Here is a 15,956-nt window from a genome sequence, read left to right as displayed (position 1 = left end):
GTCTTCAGCCTGTCCCTAACCTTTGATTTGCCCCCTGTACCTGTTAGGTGAGTTGGGTGGACCTAGGGATTGTGACCCAGCCAAGCACGCACGCAGCCATGCCCATCTCCACCATCAGGAGCTCTGGTGAATACCGTCTGGCTCTTAGATTCCACATCCTGGGGAACCCCTGCCACCTATTCAGCATCCCATGCCACCTACTCAGCATTGCAGCACCCTGCCTTGTATTTAAACTTCCAGCTTTAGCTGACTTCCACTGCCTCATTCAGTTCCCCTGCTTGTACTCCAGCTCTGGGAGTCGTCAGCCTACACTGCCTGGACCCTTTTCTCTGAGGGTCCCTGCCAGTGTAGTGGAAAGGGTCAACATACCGGACTCCAGTTCATACCTGTGAGTCCCGATCCGTGACACACAGCTCTCATAGCTGCACTAGGCTGCAAGTACAGTGCTAGTTGTAGTATCCAACATAAACCAAAGTATGAAATGTACAGTACAGAGCAACCAAATGCACATTTAATATATCTGGCCAGAGGTAACACTTTTTTGCACTTAAAAAATTATACAAATGTCTGTGCCTGTTGTTCTGCTGTACAGGCATAGTCTACCTTTCAGAAAAATAAATATATATACACTTACATTGATGAAAGAAAAAAAATGTGCATTTATTTTTTGGAACCCACAAAGCATTGCAACTGTGATCAGTGGATCACATGTGCAATGCCCAGGCTCTTGCAGACATTTCCCCTAACCCCAAATCCGTAGCAAGGTTTAGACCTTCAGTTATAGAGCTGGAGGAAGTTATCCATAGACTACAAATGCTGTAACATCACCTCACTTGAGATCCATTAACCATGTAGTCTTTCTATTCACAGATCCTTGTGAATTAATCTGTGAATGAATGACACTACTGAGCCAGGCTAAATCCAAATCTAACCAGGAGCCTGCGGGGAGAAGAACCCCGCAATTTAGGTAAGTAGGGGGGTGGTTTGACGGTGGTGAGCTGGGGAATGTGTCCATATTTCATGCTACACCCTAAATAGGGCTGTAACATGAAATATGGTGATAAAGGTTGACTATTATATTAGGCTTCAAGCCAATAAATGTTGAAACTGAACTGTACAAGCTTTCTTATTTCAAACCCATCAGACAGTGCAGCGGCTCATCTACCAAGAGAAACTATCAGCCAATATGTGATTTCACACAATCAGGTCACAGTTCACCTAATGAACTTTTCAATATCAGATTAACATGTAGAGCAGTGCTGTAAATAGCTGTTCTGTAATTACATCCCACTTCTATAAACACAATGTAAAACCAAGACATTCATCATACACTGTCTACTATATATTAGCATATTTAACAGCAAGTCTGCAGTGTTCAGAAAGATGGCAGCTTTCCCAGACCAAGCCCACATCTCTTCAGGAAACGAGGTGTGGAGGTGTTAAACACATGTACATCTTGTTAATACTCTTCTTGCACATTACATATCTCACCAATACTTCCAGGAGGAATGTATCTAATTGACAAGTTCATCACACCAAGATGGTCCACCCCATTCATTGCAGAGAGACTCTGTTGGGTGAAAAAAACAAACAAATATAGTTCAACATATTACAAAGCATAGACCATAATTCTTTTCTTGATATAACAAAATATCAAACAATAACAACATGTCTGTAATATCTTTAGCTCATCATAAAATAGATTCAAAAGTGTTTTTATATTATGTTATCAATTAACTATGTTATTTATTAATTCATAATTATTAAAAGTTTAACATGGGCTAATTGTTGTTTCAATTACAATCCACTAGAGGGCAACCTAGATCAATTGATATATTTCAACTAGTCCCCTTTCAGTGTTTTCCTACAGTAAGTTTGGAGTTTAAATTATACATTTTATTGGATAATTTGAGGTATTAAAGATGTGAACTTCAGGATGCCTTAGATTCAGGTATCACTTAAACTCCAATCTTTCTGCATTAATCAATGGCTACTTCTTTAATATCTATAGATATAGATCTCTCTCTCTCTCTCTCTTTCTCTCTCTCTCTCTCTCTCTCTCTCTCAAGAAGACTTAAGGTGGTGTGCATTTTTGAGAGTTTATATAGGAGTTTCAGGCTTGAGCTTTTTATTTTATTTTGAGCCAATGCAAAGCTAGTTGCTAGGCAAAAAAATGCCCCTAGAAACACGTTACATACATTTTTGTGCATTTTTTAGGCATGCCCATTAAACTCTACTGAGGCCAAAACGCTTGACTCTGCTCCAAATGAAGCTCATGTACTTTTTAGAGCTGCGGTTTGCTACAAATGATAGAACACTCAAATGTGAACAGGGGCCACTGAAAACAATGGGTTTCCTCCTGTTGAGAGTTGCAGCTCCTAGGCAAACGAGCTACAAAACTCTGTGAATGGGGCCTTAATGCTGTGCCGTATGGTCCCTTTAGGGTTTTTACCCAGACTGGAACTGACAGGTGCTTAGCGGACCTCTACATCCATTGCCCTCTTTCTAAATGCAAAAATGATGTGCAAATTTCAGTAAATTTGAAATAACCAGTCAGATTTCAATTTACTATAGCAATATCAGAAAAAAAAGTTAAGTTTTAAATGTTTGGCATAACTAACTGGCATTAGCATGTCTGCTTATTAAATACTCTTGAATGAGAAGTCAGCTGCATCACATTAAAGCCTAATACTTTGGATAGAGTTTTGTACAGAGTTATTTTTATTGCATCTGTGGCCCCACTGGGGAAATTCTATATACATATTCTAATATTCTCCCCTTCCAGTAAAAGGATTCTGCTCAAATGATAATTATAAAGAGATGAGTCTTTCCCTAAAGACTCATCTCTTCAGGGATGCCTATGGGGGGAGGGCGAAAAAAAAATTCTGCCCCGGGCGCCCAGAACTCTGGTTACGCCACTGCACTGAACTATCACTTTCTCAAACAATTCATACCCACACAGCTTCCTCCTCATGTATCACTTCTCTCTCCCTTTTATATTGTAAGCCCTCAGGGGCAGGGCCCTCCTTACCATCTTGTCTTGATTTGTATTGTGATTGTAATGTCTTCCTTATATTGTAAAGCGCTGCGCAAACTGTTGGCGCTATATAAATCCTGTATAATAATAATGCTCTTTTGTACAGACTGTATTCCTGTATTCCATACGTCACCAGTCTGTTGGTAGCAGCACGCAATTTACTTTACATGCAGTCCAATAGCATTGCAATAGCCACTGGTCTATGGACTCCTTAAAGCAAATAAAGTGAAATCCACCAACTGATCTTGCTTACATTTTTAGGAACTATGCTTTGAGGTTTCATGAAACAACAAAAAAGGTTTTCTTTTTAAATGTGGGTTATATGCCAACATACCCTTGGTTTTAGGATGTACCAGTTAGGCTTTGTGTTACTCCAATCCCAGCTAGTGAGGTCAATCTCCAGTTCCCCGAGGAAGCTGTTCCTACCAAGCGGGTCATTATGCCACACAGACAGATTTAATTTCTGGATCAGCAAAACCATTTTTTCAATTTTGTACTGCAATATAAACCAAAGTATTCAGTTAGTCCGTTAACTGGAATTAAAGAATATATATTTGTGTGATGAATAAAGATTTCATAGCCAAGGTAAGTACATCATTGTAAGGCTATTACAGCATAGAACTGTGACAGCCAGACTTTACCTTTCATTTATGAATACAGTGAATGAAAATTCTACAAAATGCTCTAATAGAGATGATATATCCATAATCCGTATCATATCTATGTTTAAAAGAGACATGGTGGCCAATTAAACAGGTTATGTTTAGTTAGTTTTACATCTGTATAGGGTTTTCTCCTTTTTACGTGATCATTATAAAAAAGGAACTTAGGGCAACCAATCAAGATCATTACAAAATGCACAAAATAATTCTATAACTTGAATAAAAAATATAAATCTCTATATGCTTTTTGTTTTTGGATTGGATAAACTGTTTGGAAGAAAAAGTAGTAATCACAGCTCTACAGTATATGTATGCAGTTGGCTAACTAGCCTTTAAACACAATGCAGTTCACTGAACTATCAGCTCCATCCTTACCCACACAGGAAACCAGCAGACCTGCTGAACAGTAACCAGCAACATTCCAGGTCAAGTCCTTTTGCAGGTCAATATAAAAGAATGCTATTTCAATTGTTTTAAAATTGAATCCTGGAAACAATATTTACAGATTACGTCTCTGTGACAGACTGAAGCAAAATGGCAGCATAGGTATCAGTCTCGCCTTCCTAACAGCTGTCCAAGATTAGTGATGGGCCGAACACCTCCGTGTTCGTTTCGTATTCGAACATTCGGACAGGCGAAAAGTTCAAATACAAACTCGAACCTAATGCAAATATATGGGGGTCTAACTTTTGGAAACGAATGTCACCTTTAAGAGGGCTTATATGCAAGTTATTGTCCATAAAAAATGTATGGGGGTCCGGGTACTGCACTACGGGACAGGAATCAATGAAAGAAAAAAAAAAACGTTTTTAAAGGAGCAATGATTTTAACATCACTTAAAGGGTAAAAATAAAAAATTCCTTCAAATATCGTGCCTGGGGGGTCCCCTTAACCTGCTTGTGAAGTGGTGGATCTGTAGGATGTATAGAACCTGCTGCAGCAAAACTGACATTTTTTTTTTACTCTAAAAGTGTGCAGTTCCCCTTCTGAAACAATACCAGACCCTTTAGGTCTGGTAGGAATGTTAGGAGGGACCATTTTGTTAAGCGTAGGGTTCCCCCTAAAAGTCACACTAGACCCTTAAGGTCTGGTAGGCATATTTAGGAGGGACCCCGTGTAAAAAAAAAAAAAAAAAAAAAAAAGGGGGGGGGGGTTTTTTAAAAAAAAAAAGTGTGTGGGGTTCCCCCTCAAAGTCATACCAGGCCCTTAAGGTCTGGTAGGAATTTTAAGGAGGAACCCCACCCCCAAAAATGTGGGGGAAAAACATGGGGTCCCCCCTAAAATTCCATACCAGACCCTTGATCCGAGCATAGGCCTGGCAGGGCCGGAAAGGGGGGGACTCCCCTCCCTCCCGCACCAGGCCACATGCACTGGGAGGGTGCTTTTCCAGGGTCACCCCAGTTCCCAGAGGAAGGTCAATCTCTCCAGCACCTTGTCCCTGTGCCGATGGGGACAAGGGCCTCGTCTCCACAACCCTGACCTGGTGGTTGTGGGGGTCTGCAGGCAAGGGGGCTTATTTGCATCGGGGTACTCCTTTAAAGGGGGCAACCAGATGCTTCCCCCCCGCTTGTGAATAAGGGGTAGCCATTCACTAAAGTGTTCAAAAATAGATTAAATAAAAACACCAGACTTTAATCAAAAATCCTTTATTTAAAAAAAAAAAAAGAAGTAAAAAAATTGATCCACCAACGTAATCCATGTGAAATCACGACGTCCAGCGTTGTCCACGACAACGACGAAATAAAACAATAAAAAATAAATAGAAATGATAATTATAAAAAAAACAAAAAACTCCCGCCGTCCAGTCCTCTCCTCGCCGACTTCTGCCGCTTAATGGCATTTTGACAGATGCCGGCAAAACAAATAATTGGGCGGAGCTAGCGGTCACAGCTAGCTCCGCCCAATTGTGTAGTTTGCCGTCATCTGACAGGCGAGCCCTGATTGGGCAAAGTCTTGCACCTGACCTGTGGTCAAGTGCAAGCCTTTAACCAATTAGGGCTTCAGAGGGCACTTTGCCTTGTGGGACGTTGCGCGGTCGAAGAGACCGCAAACGTCCCACAAAGTTCAGCGAACGCTCGAACACGCAATGTTCAAGTCGACCTTACATTCGACTCAAACCGGCAGCCCATCTCTATCCACGATCTCCTGCAGCAGGGACAGGCTGTGCCTAATGGACAATGCCCTGTAATGGGCTTGGCTCAAGGTTAGAATGTATGCACACACAAAAAGAAAGATGTTTGGACCTTGGTAGTAGAACGCCTAAATCCCTCAGAGATTAGCTTTTTTTTAAATTGTAAATATCAAGAGTTTCATTATAGTTATCAAAATATGTAGCTATACCCCCTTCCAACCAGAAAACAACAGTAAAAGCATTATAATTATAATGTATAGTCCTACCCTTAATACTTCATTGTAAATCGGGTTGGTGGTCTTCCTTTTCACTGAGGTTTTTCTCTTGCCCATTCTAGCTTTGTCTGGGAGAAGGTAGGTCTTGACATAGCTATAAAATATGAATGCGTTGAATGCATATGTTAATTTGTCAAAGTTTCTGCTATTACCAAAGATCATTGGTGAATAATAAAATAAATACATACAGAGATAAATAAAAGGGATGAAGGGAGCGAGAACTAAAAAGGGAAGGGAAGAAAGATGCATTTTAACATGAAAAAAACATCTAATGCTAGGTCCACTTTAAGATTTGACAACCCTGACTAGCTGCACGTCTGCATTCAATTCTGTAGAGAGTAAAGTGGCATTTTACTTTTCATTTTGGTATTCGCTAATAATTTTGGTTTGCTAATAAGTTAACTGTTTAATAAAGGAACTGAATAACATAGCAGGCACCCTGCACAAAGCTCTCAGTGAAAGCTCCCTGCATCTCTGAAACCTAGTGTTCTCCAGTACACAAATACTGATCTGCAAGTTATAGTGGATGTAAACCCTAATTTATATAATTGGGGATTTGTTTCCTGGTGATCCTTGTGGGTCCCTTTCACCCTGTTTCTTTATGACCACACAAGGCACAGAAGCAGATCTGTGCAAGCGTTGTCAGTTTGCATCACTGCCTTTTGCTTGGGAGTTACAGGATGCTGTTATTGTGCACAGCATGCTTGTACCCCCAAGGTTAGTAGGTTGCTGACATGCCCCACTGCCCCATCTGGCCCTGCCTTCCACTTGGCAGCTACAGGACACCCAATGGTCAAGAGGCTGCTGACACGCCTTCCTGCCCAGCCCTGCATACTTTGAATGACAGTGAAGTCAGGAGTAGTATCCACCCCCCATCCCTCGGAGCCCAGGATGTAGCACCTGCATGATGGTCACATGACTGATTGTAAACAATAAGAAAAAACAAGGTATTTACATTCTTTTTGGTTTTTAATAAAAAAAGGTCTGCCTTAGGTTAGTGTTGTACATTGTTAAATTGGTTTAAGATAGCCAGGGTTTACATATATTTCAATGGCTGGCCTGTCCCCTTTCCCCTCTTCTGCTTTACTATTAGTTACTGGGATCACCCAACACATTTAAGTAACAACATTAGGCAGAAGGAGGTGGACCAGCTGTAGACGATTCTGCTCAAAGTCAGTAAATGCATTTATAGAGCACACCTATTTCAGAGGTACAAGAGCTCTTGAGAAAGCTCTTGAGTACTCTTGAGGAGTACTTTTAGCTACCAGGAGGAGCCAGCATTTCATGCCCAAAAGGTTATAACAAGTATATTGGTTTTGCCCCTGCTAGGGGGAAGTGCAACATTCTTACGGTTATACAGATTTCATTATTATATTACAAGTAGTTGTGTGACTATATAGTGATACTTTATGCTTTTTTTTTTTGTTCAGAGTTTCTGCACAAATTAGATGCAATAGTCCTCTAATATCCATTTAAGTGCATGTTCCCTTTAAATATCATTAGAAAAGTATTTTGTAATGAACACGGTGCTGCAGATCAGCAGCTTGGGTGCCATTTATTATATTTGCGTACCACTGGGACTTTCCATGTACGTGCTAATTGCAGAAGAGACTTGTTAGAACAGCTCAAATACATCTCACAATCACCACAGTGAAAATTGACAGGGTGAAGTTCACTGTTTGCATCTATCACATAGAGACTCTTAATCTGGATACCACTTCTGTAGGAAGAGGTTTATTAAAAGGTGCAAGGAAAAAAATGTTTTCAGTGTAATATAGGCCATGCTCCTTCCAGTGACAGATGTCAAATTGCTGCTCTGTCGGGCCAGTTTTATTTTGCTGTCTGCTACCAATTATTGCAGGCCCAAAGTTCGATAAAGTGTATTTTAGGTCAGGAAAAGTGTTTATTTCTATTTATGGTAAATGGATATTTATTTAGGAAAGAAAATTAAAAAGGCAGTTAAAAGAGCTGCCTAAAGAACATTAAACCTATGCAACTCTAGGTGGATGTGACCTTCTACAGACTTAATCCCTTAAACATGCCTATAGGAGTGCAAGGATGTCTTACGCAAAGCCTTAAGCCCTGGATTTTAGGACAATTAGTCCTGTGGTTACTGCATAAATCTTAAAATGAGGAAGGATTAGACTGACTCTAGTCAGTTTTTCTCCTAGTTTTGCATAGAGTGGGGAAGGGATAGAACCTCTGTCAACCCTTTATTACTGCCCGTCTCCCTTAGGGATCTTTATCCTTACTTCGGTTAAAAAAAACACAAAAAAAACAGGAAATGGGATAATTTCTTAACACCTGTCTTTGATGGTAAACAGAAAAGGTAGAAAGGTAAAATCAACCAACAGTTATAAAAACAGCAGTGTAAAAAAAAAAAAAGTTTTGTCTTGAGTAAGGTTATTCCAAGCAGCATAGAAAATCAGACAGATAACTTCTATTAGTATCATGTGATATGTATGGGTCTGCACTATTCTTGAATCTGTGTTATAAAAATTATTTTCCCTCTACATCGGTCAGATCAACAAACCCAAGCAGGTTTCCATCTGAGTGATGGCTGTAAGAAACGTCTGAATGCTGACTTCAAGATGCATCATGTTTTCTGCATAGGACAGAGAATAAGGATCCTGCTAGGAGTGTGTTTGGGAATACTTCTCCTGCATTACAAGCAGGTACACGGAGTGGTTCATAGATCAGCAGATCTTTGAAGAGATCTCCATTCAAACACGCAACAGGAAGTGAATAGAGATCTCTTCAAAATAAGGGGGATGCCTTTTTAGACAGTTGTCACCAGGACAGGTCTTCACATTGGAAAATGTCTCCTTTTTCACTGTTGCAGTGAAAACCTTAAAATACGGAAAAGATGGTAAGCGCACTACTGAGGATATTGATATATGCAGTTAGTAGTATAGGGTGTACGGACTCCTTAAACAGGGATAGGAACCCTGTGTGCAGAATTAACAAAGAAAGACCATGAAAAGAAGCGCTACTACCCACGGATTATCAATTAAACGTTTATCAATTATGCATTTATAATCCGTGGGTAGTAGCGCTTCTTTTCTTGGTCTTTCTTTGTTAAAACCTCAAAATAGAGCATTTCCCATAGTTTTCTATCTAAATGGTCACCACAATATAATGAGAAAACTAAACTAATAATTGGCTGCACGGGCATTTACACTCTGGTCTTATTAACAGGCTACATTGTATTCTGCAGTTTACATATTTTAAGGGCAGTTAAGAAAAAAACAAATCCTTACAGGGGTTTTCCAAGAAAAAAACACATATCTCGTACCTGATTGTTATCCCTACACAATTACACAGAGGAGTCCCTACCTTACACAGCCCCCTAGTAAATAACACAACCTTTGCGGACTACTCTCATATACAACTGTGTATTTTGTGGTTACACCGCCACACCATATTACAGCAGTAGCTGGTGTTTCAATGGTGATCTGTAGTTTTGTTACTTTGAGAAAATCTGAGAAGTTCCTGTGGGCAGAGGAGTCCCAACCTGACATATCTAAATTTTTCCCAGAAATCTCTTTCTACAGCAAATGATGTGACAGAAGATGCAAAGAAGAAAAAAGCATTCAATGTTGTAAATATGAGCAAGCTTGTCAGCAAAGCTGTTCGCTAATATGCACTGATCTTTACTTCACAGTTCTGTTTATGAAGTTTTTTGCTTGGTCTGTTGGCACTAATTTCAGACCTGCCACTGAATAAACAAGTTGCGGAAATGCCCAAGTACATTTTAAAGTCAACTGTTTGCAAATGGAGACATTAATTACACTGCATGCTGCATCACATTTATCAAACAGGTTTCTCCTGTCCTTGAAATATCAAAATGTCTCATAATAGGCACATTCTTTGCTTGCCATAGCTGATGTGCAAATAATCTCTCAGTCACATCAAAGATAATGCTGGATCAGTTTTAGCAATAGACACGTATTGTTCAAGGCAATGGGTGTGCAGAATACAGCTAAGACTTATACATTATCACTAATAAAACCAGCAAAATTTACATTTAACTGCTAAACCAACTTGAAAATTGTGATCAATCCAACAATTAATAAAGTCATGCTACCACCATACCTATGAATATATAACGTACAAAACTTAAAACGTAATTTAAAACACAACCTTGGCTTTAAAGACTAAGGGCTCTTTCACACTAAGTTTATCTCCAGCTCTTTTGAATTTATTTTTGCCCAGTACCTATAAAAAAAATAGCTAAGCATTACTCACCCCTCTCAATGCTCCAGCTTTGCCCTTCACATGCTTCTCTAGGTTGAATGACAGCCAGCATCATTCAGTGTGTACCTGTGAGCCCAGGCTGTCACTGAAGCATCCCCTGGGGTTGTGTCATCATGTAGTATGGGCTCCCTGTACAATGCTGCACAAAACACTGCTTACATGTTGTAATCTAAATGCCATTCTATGCAGCACTGAGAACTGACCACAGCCAACAATGGAGAAGAAAAAAGATGGACCTGTTTCCTTGTATGATGTTCCTGGGTTCAAGGTAAATATGATGCAAATCATATCAAAATTTAGTGCAGGGAGGGGTGCAGGTGTGATGCCTAATGCATTAATTTCAATGGACCTGCTAAAGGAACATATAATGCACATGAATGCAGCGTGATCAATATTTTAAAAATGCATTAAGCTGCAATATCTGCATATCTAAGAATCTGGGATTTGTATATGAATGTGTTTTCATGCAGGAAAATGCTTGACTCTTACTTTAGGAATGTATAGGTGTGAATGGATTAATACACGGCTCAATGCTCAAAGGTTGCGGTGATTTAAACAGCACTAAAACAATCAGAAATTGTATTAACTTATTCCTCTGACTGTGCAGTGATAGTTCCCTTTACTCTCAGGGACAGAAGAGTAATAATAATCGATTATAATCGATTATGTCGATTAGTTGTTGCAGCCCTAAACCCTTCCACCATGTAATTTCTGTATTCAGTTTTTCTGACAAGGAAGCAGACAGTTACAGCAGGTCCTAGGGGGTGTGTCATCTCAACAACAATGTGCAGGCTTTTTACTGCCCCTCAATCTTGTTCACACATCTTAAGTGTGACCTAATCAAGGCCATTTGCAGTGATATTAGAACATTAACTTGCAGTCAGGCCCAGATTTTCAAAACCTCACAGAAGGCGTATGCTGTGGACAAGAGTGTAAGAAGCATTCAACCTTGGCTTTTGATTGGCTGTTGTATTTGTCATGAGGGAGATCACACAGCATGCACATTGTCCAGCGAGAGCGTGAATGCTATAGATTGCTAGAGTTCACTCTGCAAATGTCACCTACTATCTCAAGAGATACATGGCTCTTACACAAGTCACTGAGATATTGTAATGCCCATAACAGGCAAATGCATGTGCTGAAAGGTGGTCATCATAGCTCCTCGTGTTACATAGTAACATGGCAGTTTAGTAACACGGTATATGGAAACACAGTACCTTGGAAACATTGTACCGGCTTAGTTCCACAACACCACAGTGACATGCTATATGCTACTAAGTTATAACTTGTATAATATAGTATATGCAAAATCAAACTTCTATAACATAGTCCTTACAATAACATTGGCCATTAGGTCACTGAAATGAAAGTATATTTCTTTCTGGTAAAATTTTCCTCTGAACTTTTCATGTAGGACCCTAAAAGATGAATTCTGGACACAGATATTACATGTAATGTCAATTGCTTAAAAAATTATAAGCTGTTCAGCCAATTCCACTTCAGAAGTGTTCTCTTTTTGCCAAAGTAAAAATAATTATTAGTTCACTACGTTTCGTATTCATTTGTGGTGATGGTAAGATGTACATGAGAGCTAGCTATAAAAGGTAATACTAACGGGTCTGATCGTCCTTTCTTCTCATCCACCACTGCCAGGTCCTTGCACTGAGCCACATAGATGTGGAACTCCCGATTCTTCTCATCATAGTCAAGAGAAAACTGAACTGATCCCTGTGCATCCACACTGCCAAAATCTCCACTGTACACACTGAGGACACTGTTACTGACCTGCAAAATGACAAATTATTTCACATGTAAGGAACAATAAAGTCCATTGTTAAAATATTTCTGCTCCATCATGTGCTTAGTAGCTATTACAAAACTGGAAATATTCTTTTTGGGAGAATAATCTCACTCAAGTGGCTATGTAAAATGATTTTACGTGTATGTAAGGGTAAAAAAAAACACACATGCAGTACATCTCTACAATACCAGCACATTTCCCTGTGTTTTATACTTTTAAAGGCCATGAAAGTGTAGAAAAAGACCTGTTGATTTGACAGAAATGCACTTAGTCCCAAGTCTTGTTTGGGGATGACAACATATAGCGTTATTGATGAAAGAGTTGTGTCAATTCTACCCAGTTGTTTATTGCTAAACTACTAAAACCCTCCCACTCTCCCAATTTCTACAAGATAGACACTAATTTTCTTTAGTCCAGGATAAGAACTAGAAAGGCTGGTTATGTGAATCCCAATCTTGCCTACATAGAACAACAAATCCTTAGCATGAAGAGCAGTCCGCATACACATATTTCAACTGTATATTTAGCTGGCTGTCTGCAAATTGGCTTAAAATGTAAAAAAAAAAAAAAAAGCAAAGCTGGGTACTTCAGGATAGCCAAGAACTTTGTGTCTGCATTCAGCTTATGTGTAGGCATGTGTGTTGACAGACCAACACAATGGCAAGAAAATGGTTTGAGTCTTACAACAAAGCCAACTACAGAAAATTTGTGTTATAAAACTAGTCTCATTCAATCCCCTTAAAGCCTTGGTGTCTCAGGTGATTTTATTACCTGGTGTATCAAGTGATTGTAATAGTATGGTCTAAATCCAGAAGTACTTACAGAAGAGACTGATGCCATGTCTGAGGAGTTGCTGCCATTACTCTGTGTCTTTCTGTGCCTTTTGAGTTTGAAGCTAATTTCAGAAGCAGTGTCAGATTCCGTCTATAATACAACCAGGAAAAACATATTTAATTTCTTTTTCAAAGTCATAAAATTATTTTTGCCTTAAAAATGGTCATCATGCATAATTGTACAAACATGACTGCATCATCAACTTAGCAAGGTTTTACCTGTGAAGTCCTGCAAGACTCACCTCAGAGTGGAGGGCTGGAGTGGATCTGCTCAGCTCCTTCGCTCGTTCAGGCTCCAGAAGCTGATGGCTTAATGTATTGGGTTTGCTATATGCTGAGACAAACAAAAGAAGGAAATTAATTGTGTGAGACATAACCTTGGGAAAGGCCTGTGTCTGGGAACAAATACATAGAACGTATTTACTAGTGTGCTCCAGAAGGCATTCCTTGATGGTAAAATTTGTTTACCACAATTTACGAACTATATTAAGCCCACAAACTTGCATTTTGACATGCAGCAATGATGTTCTTCCTATAACTAGATAGAGCTCCCTCTAGGTTTTCTTTTGTAATGAAATTCAAACTTGTGCAAGCAGTGACCTGGGATGGATTTGTACATACCTAGTATGGTAAGGCCTCCAGAGGTCTGTCTGACCCACGCTCCATTAGTTGGATTGTCAGTAACACATTGCTGTGTATAAAAAAAGGTTCCAGACTGTCACTAACTGCCAGAGCAATCGATGCTCATATGGTGTACCTGCATAGTTAATGCATTTTTGTTGGTGGTATATTATACTGTGTACTTACACAGTGCACCCACTTTAGGACTATACACCTAGCACCAAACTGAGTAAAGTGACAGACTGCCTGTTCTAGCCATAGTTTCTAGATGTATTGATGCAAAGTGGTATTTTCCATTCACACTGCTCCAGACTGCTAATTTGCTCACAGTGCTTTTTCCACATTCATCACTCTGAATTGGACTTTTCTTCCTTTTAGAGTCCTGAAGCAAACATGCAATATGCACATTTGTAAGTCACATTACTGTGCTTTAGTAATGTGGCAGATTATTATTTTCTTTTAAAGCAGTGGCATGGCCACTGTAAGGCTATATATGTGTCTTATACCTTGGCCCTAGGGCTAGCCAGTCAACTTGCATAGAAGAGGGAAGTGGCACTACTGCAATAGTGGGCCTAACAGTACAAAAAGTATTAATCTATCCCTGGCAATGCTCAGTGCTGAAAGGGGCTGAACTTGCAGTGCTTCTTTCTTATAAGTATACAATTTCTTATTGTTCCACATTAGAATGATCAAGTTATCAAACCAAGCGTACCATTAATGCCCAAGGAGTCACATCAGAAATCAAAAAGAATTACACTGTTATCAAGGAATATACTAAAAGTGTTTTTTTCTGTGCTGTGTGCCTCCCAATCTTTCCCTACTCAGTCTGTCAACAGCTTTTTATAAGGAAACAAAAGGCCTTAAATGAATGAGTTTCACACCTGACTCCACAACTTGTATCAGGAAAAGGATGTGGACAAATAAACAGTGGGTTTGCAAAATAGAGTAAACGTTACGGACTGAATGCTTGGTTTCCTAGCTGCACTGACAGATGGGTACCAGGATCACCTTGTCACTTTCTGCACAGTTTACTCCCTGGTGGGAATTAAAAGACCTATTAAATGTCCAGGAGAAAAACAGTAATTTTGAGAATAAAGGGCAAGTGTTATCTCCAGTGAAGCCTGAAGCGGAGCAATTACTGGAAGAGTCAATAAACTATTTTTGATCCTCATAAAACTTACTTTCTGTTGTTGTATAAATGTTCACCATACTTCTAGCGTTGCCAACGTTACTAGACTTATATGCAGAACCTTCTGTGGGATAATCATCAATGTTCCTGTCTGAAGAGGAAACAGAGTTACTGCATTTCTTCATTTCACTGTATTTTATGATTTTGCTCATAAACCAAACATTTGGCTCAAGCACTTAGAAAAGCCTGTCCCCTGCCAGTATGCAGCAGAAGAGATGACATGCTATATGTGGATGCAATAGCTTCTCTGCAGCGTCCAAAATGTCCCAGCCCAGTCAATCCTATAGCTTTGCGAAAACAACATGTAAGACTGCACACTTTGGTTGTGATGCATCTGGACTTAGCAGTTTTAAACTGAAAGCTCATTTGGGGTTTTTTTTTAATAAAAAAATCAGCTTTATTGTGTAAATACACGATACATGGGAAACATACAGGTGAAACTCAAATAATTAGAATATCGTGCAAAGTTCATTTATTTCACTAATGCAACTTAAAAGGTGAAACTAATATATGAGATAGACTCATTACATGCAAAGCAAGATAATTCAAGCCGTGATTTGTCATAATTGTGATGATTATGGCTTACAGCTCATGAAAACCGCAAGAACCCCAAATCCACAACCTCAAAAAAGTAGATTATTGCATGCAATCAATAAAACAAGGATTGTACATAGAACAATATCGGACCTCTGAAAAGTACAAGCATGCATATGTACTCAGTACTTGGTTTGGGCCCCTTTTGCAGCACTTACTGCAATTACTTTTGCACGATATTCTAATTATTCGAGTTTCACCTGTATATAGGTATAGACCATTCTGAATACAAGCAGTATAGCAGTAGTGGTGTGCCCATGGTGTGAGGGCAATCGTCATAGGGCAAAAACAGCCCTGCCGGGCATATCACGATGTATAAGCATCTTGTACTCGCATGTTTATCTAACAATTTTCAGAGATAAGCACATCGTGCCACTCTTATAACATCAGAAATAGATGATAAAAAACCAGCAGAAGGAGTAAGTCATTCGTGTTTTGATCTGTGGTCCCCCTCGCTTCGGAGATCGAAACGTCAGAGTAAATGATGCAGGTATGACAACTAAATAAATGGGGAGAAGGAGGGAGGCAGACAAACAACAAAGCAGTGCAACAAACG

The 15,956-nt window shown here is 39.5% G+C and overlaps 1 protein-coding gene across 1 annotated transcript in view; it reads right to left on the bottom strand.

Annotated features, from left to right (window-relative positions):
* Window positions 1-15,956, bottom strand: part of LOC108788805 (synaptotagmin-like protein 2) — a 76,422-nt gene that overhangs the window by 8,695 nt on the left and 51,771 nt on the right. The window contains exons 8-14 of the mRNA XM_018558658.1: window positions 14,799-14,897; window positions 13,239-13,330; window positions 12,986-13,087; window positions 11,978-12,147; window positions 6,097-6,199; window positions 3,372-3,533; window positions 1,492-1,570 (exon numbers count right to left, since the gene is read on the bottom strand). Coding sequence (XP_018414160.1) covers window positions 1,492-1,570; window positions 3,372-3,533; window positions 6,097-6,199; window positions 11,978-12,147; window positions 12,986-13,087; window positions 13,239-13,330; window positions 14,799-14,897 — 807 coding nt within the window. The remainder of the gene's footprint in view (window positions 1-1,491; window positions 1,571-3,371; window positions 3,534-6,096; window positions 6,200-11,977; window positions 12,148-12,985; window positions 13,088-13,238; window positions 13,331-14,798; window positions 14,898-15,956) is intronic.

The sequence above is a fragment of the Nanorana parkeri genome, unplaced genomic scaffold (assembly GCF_000935625.1).
Source record: "Nanorana parkeri isolate BGI_ZX_2015 unplaced genomic scaffold, ASM93562v1 scaffold352, whole genome shotgun sequence".
NCBI classification, from domain to species: Eukaryota; Metazoa; Chordata; class Amphibia; order Anura; family Dicroglossidae; genus Nanorana; species Nanorana parkeri.
This window is presented reverse-complemented; position numbering and strand designations above follow the sequence as displayed.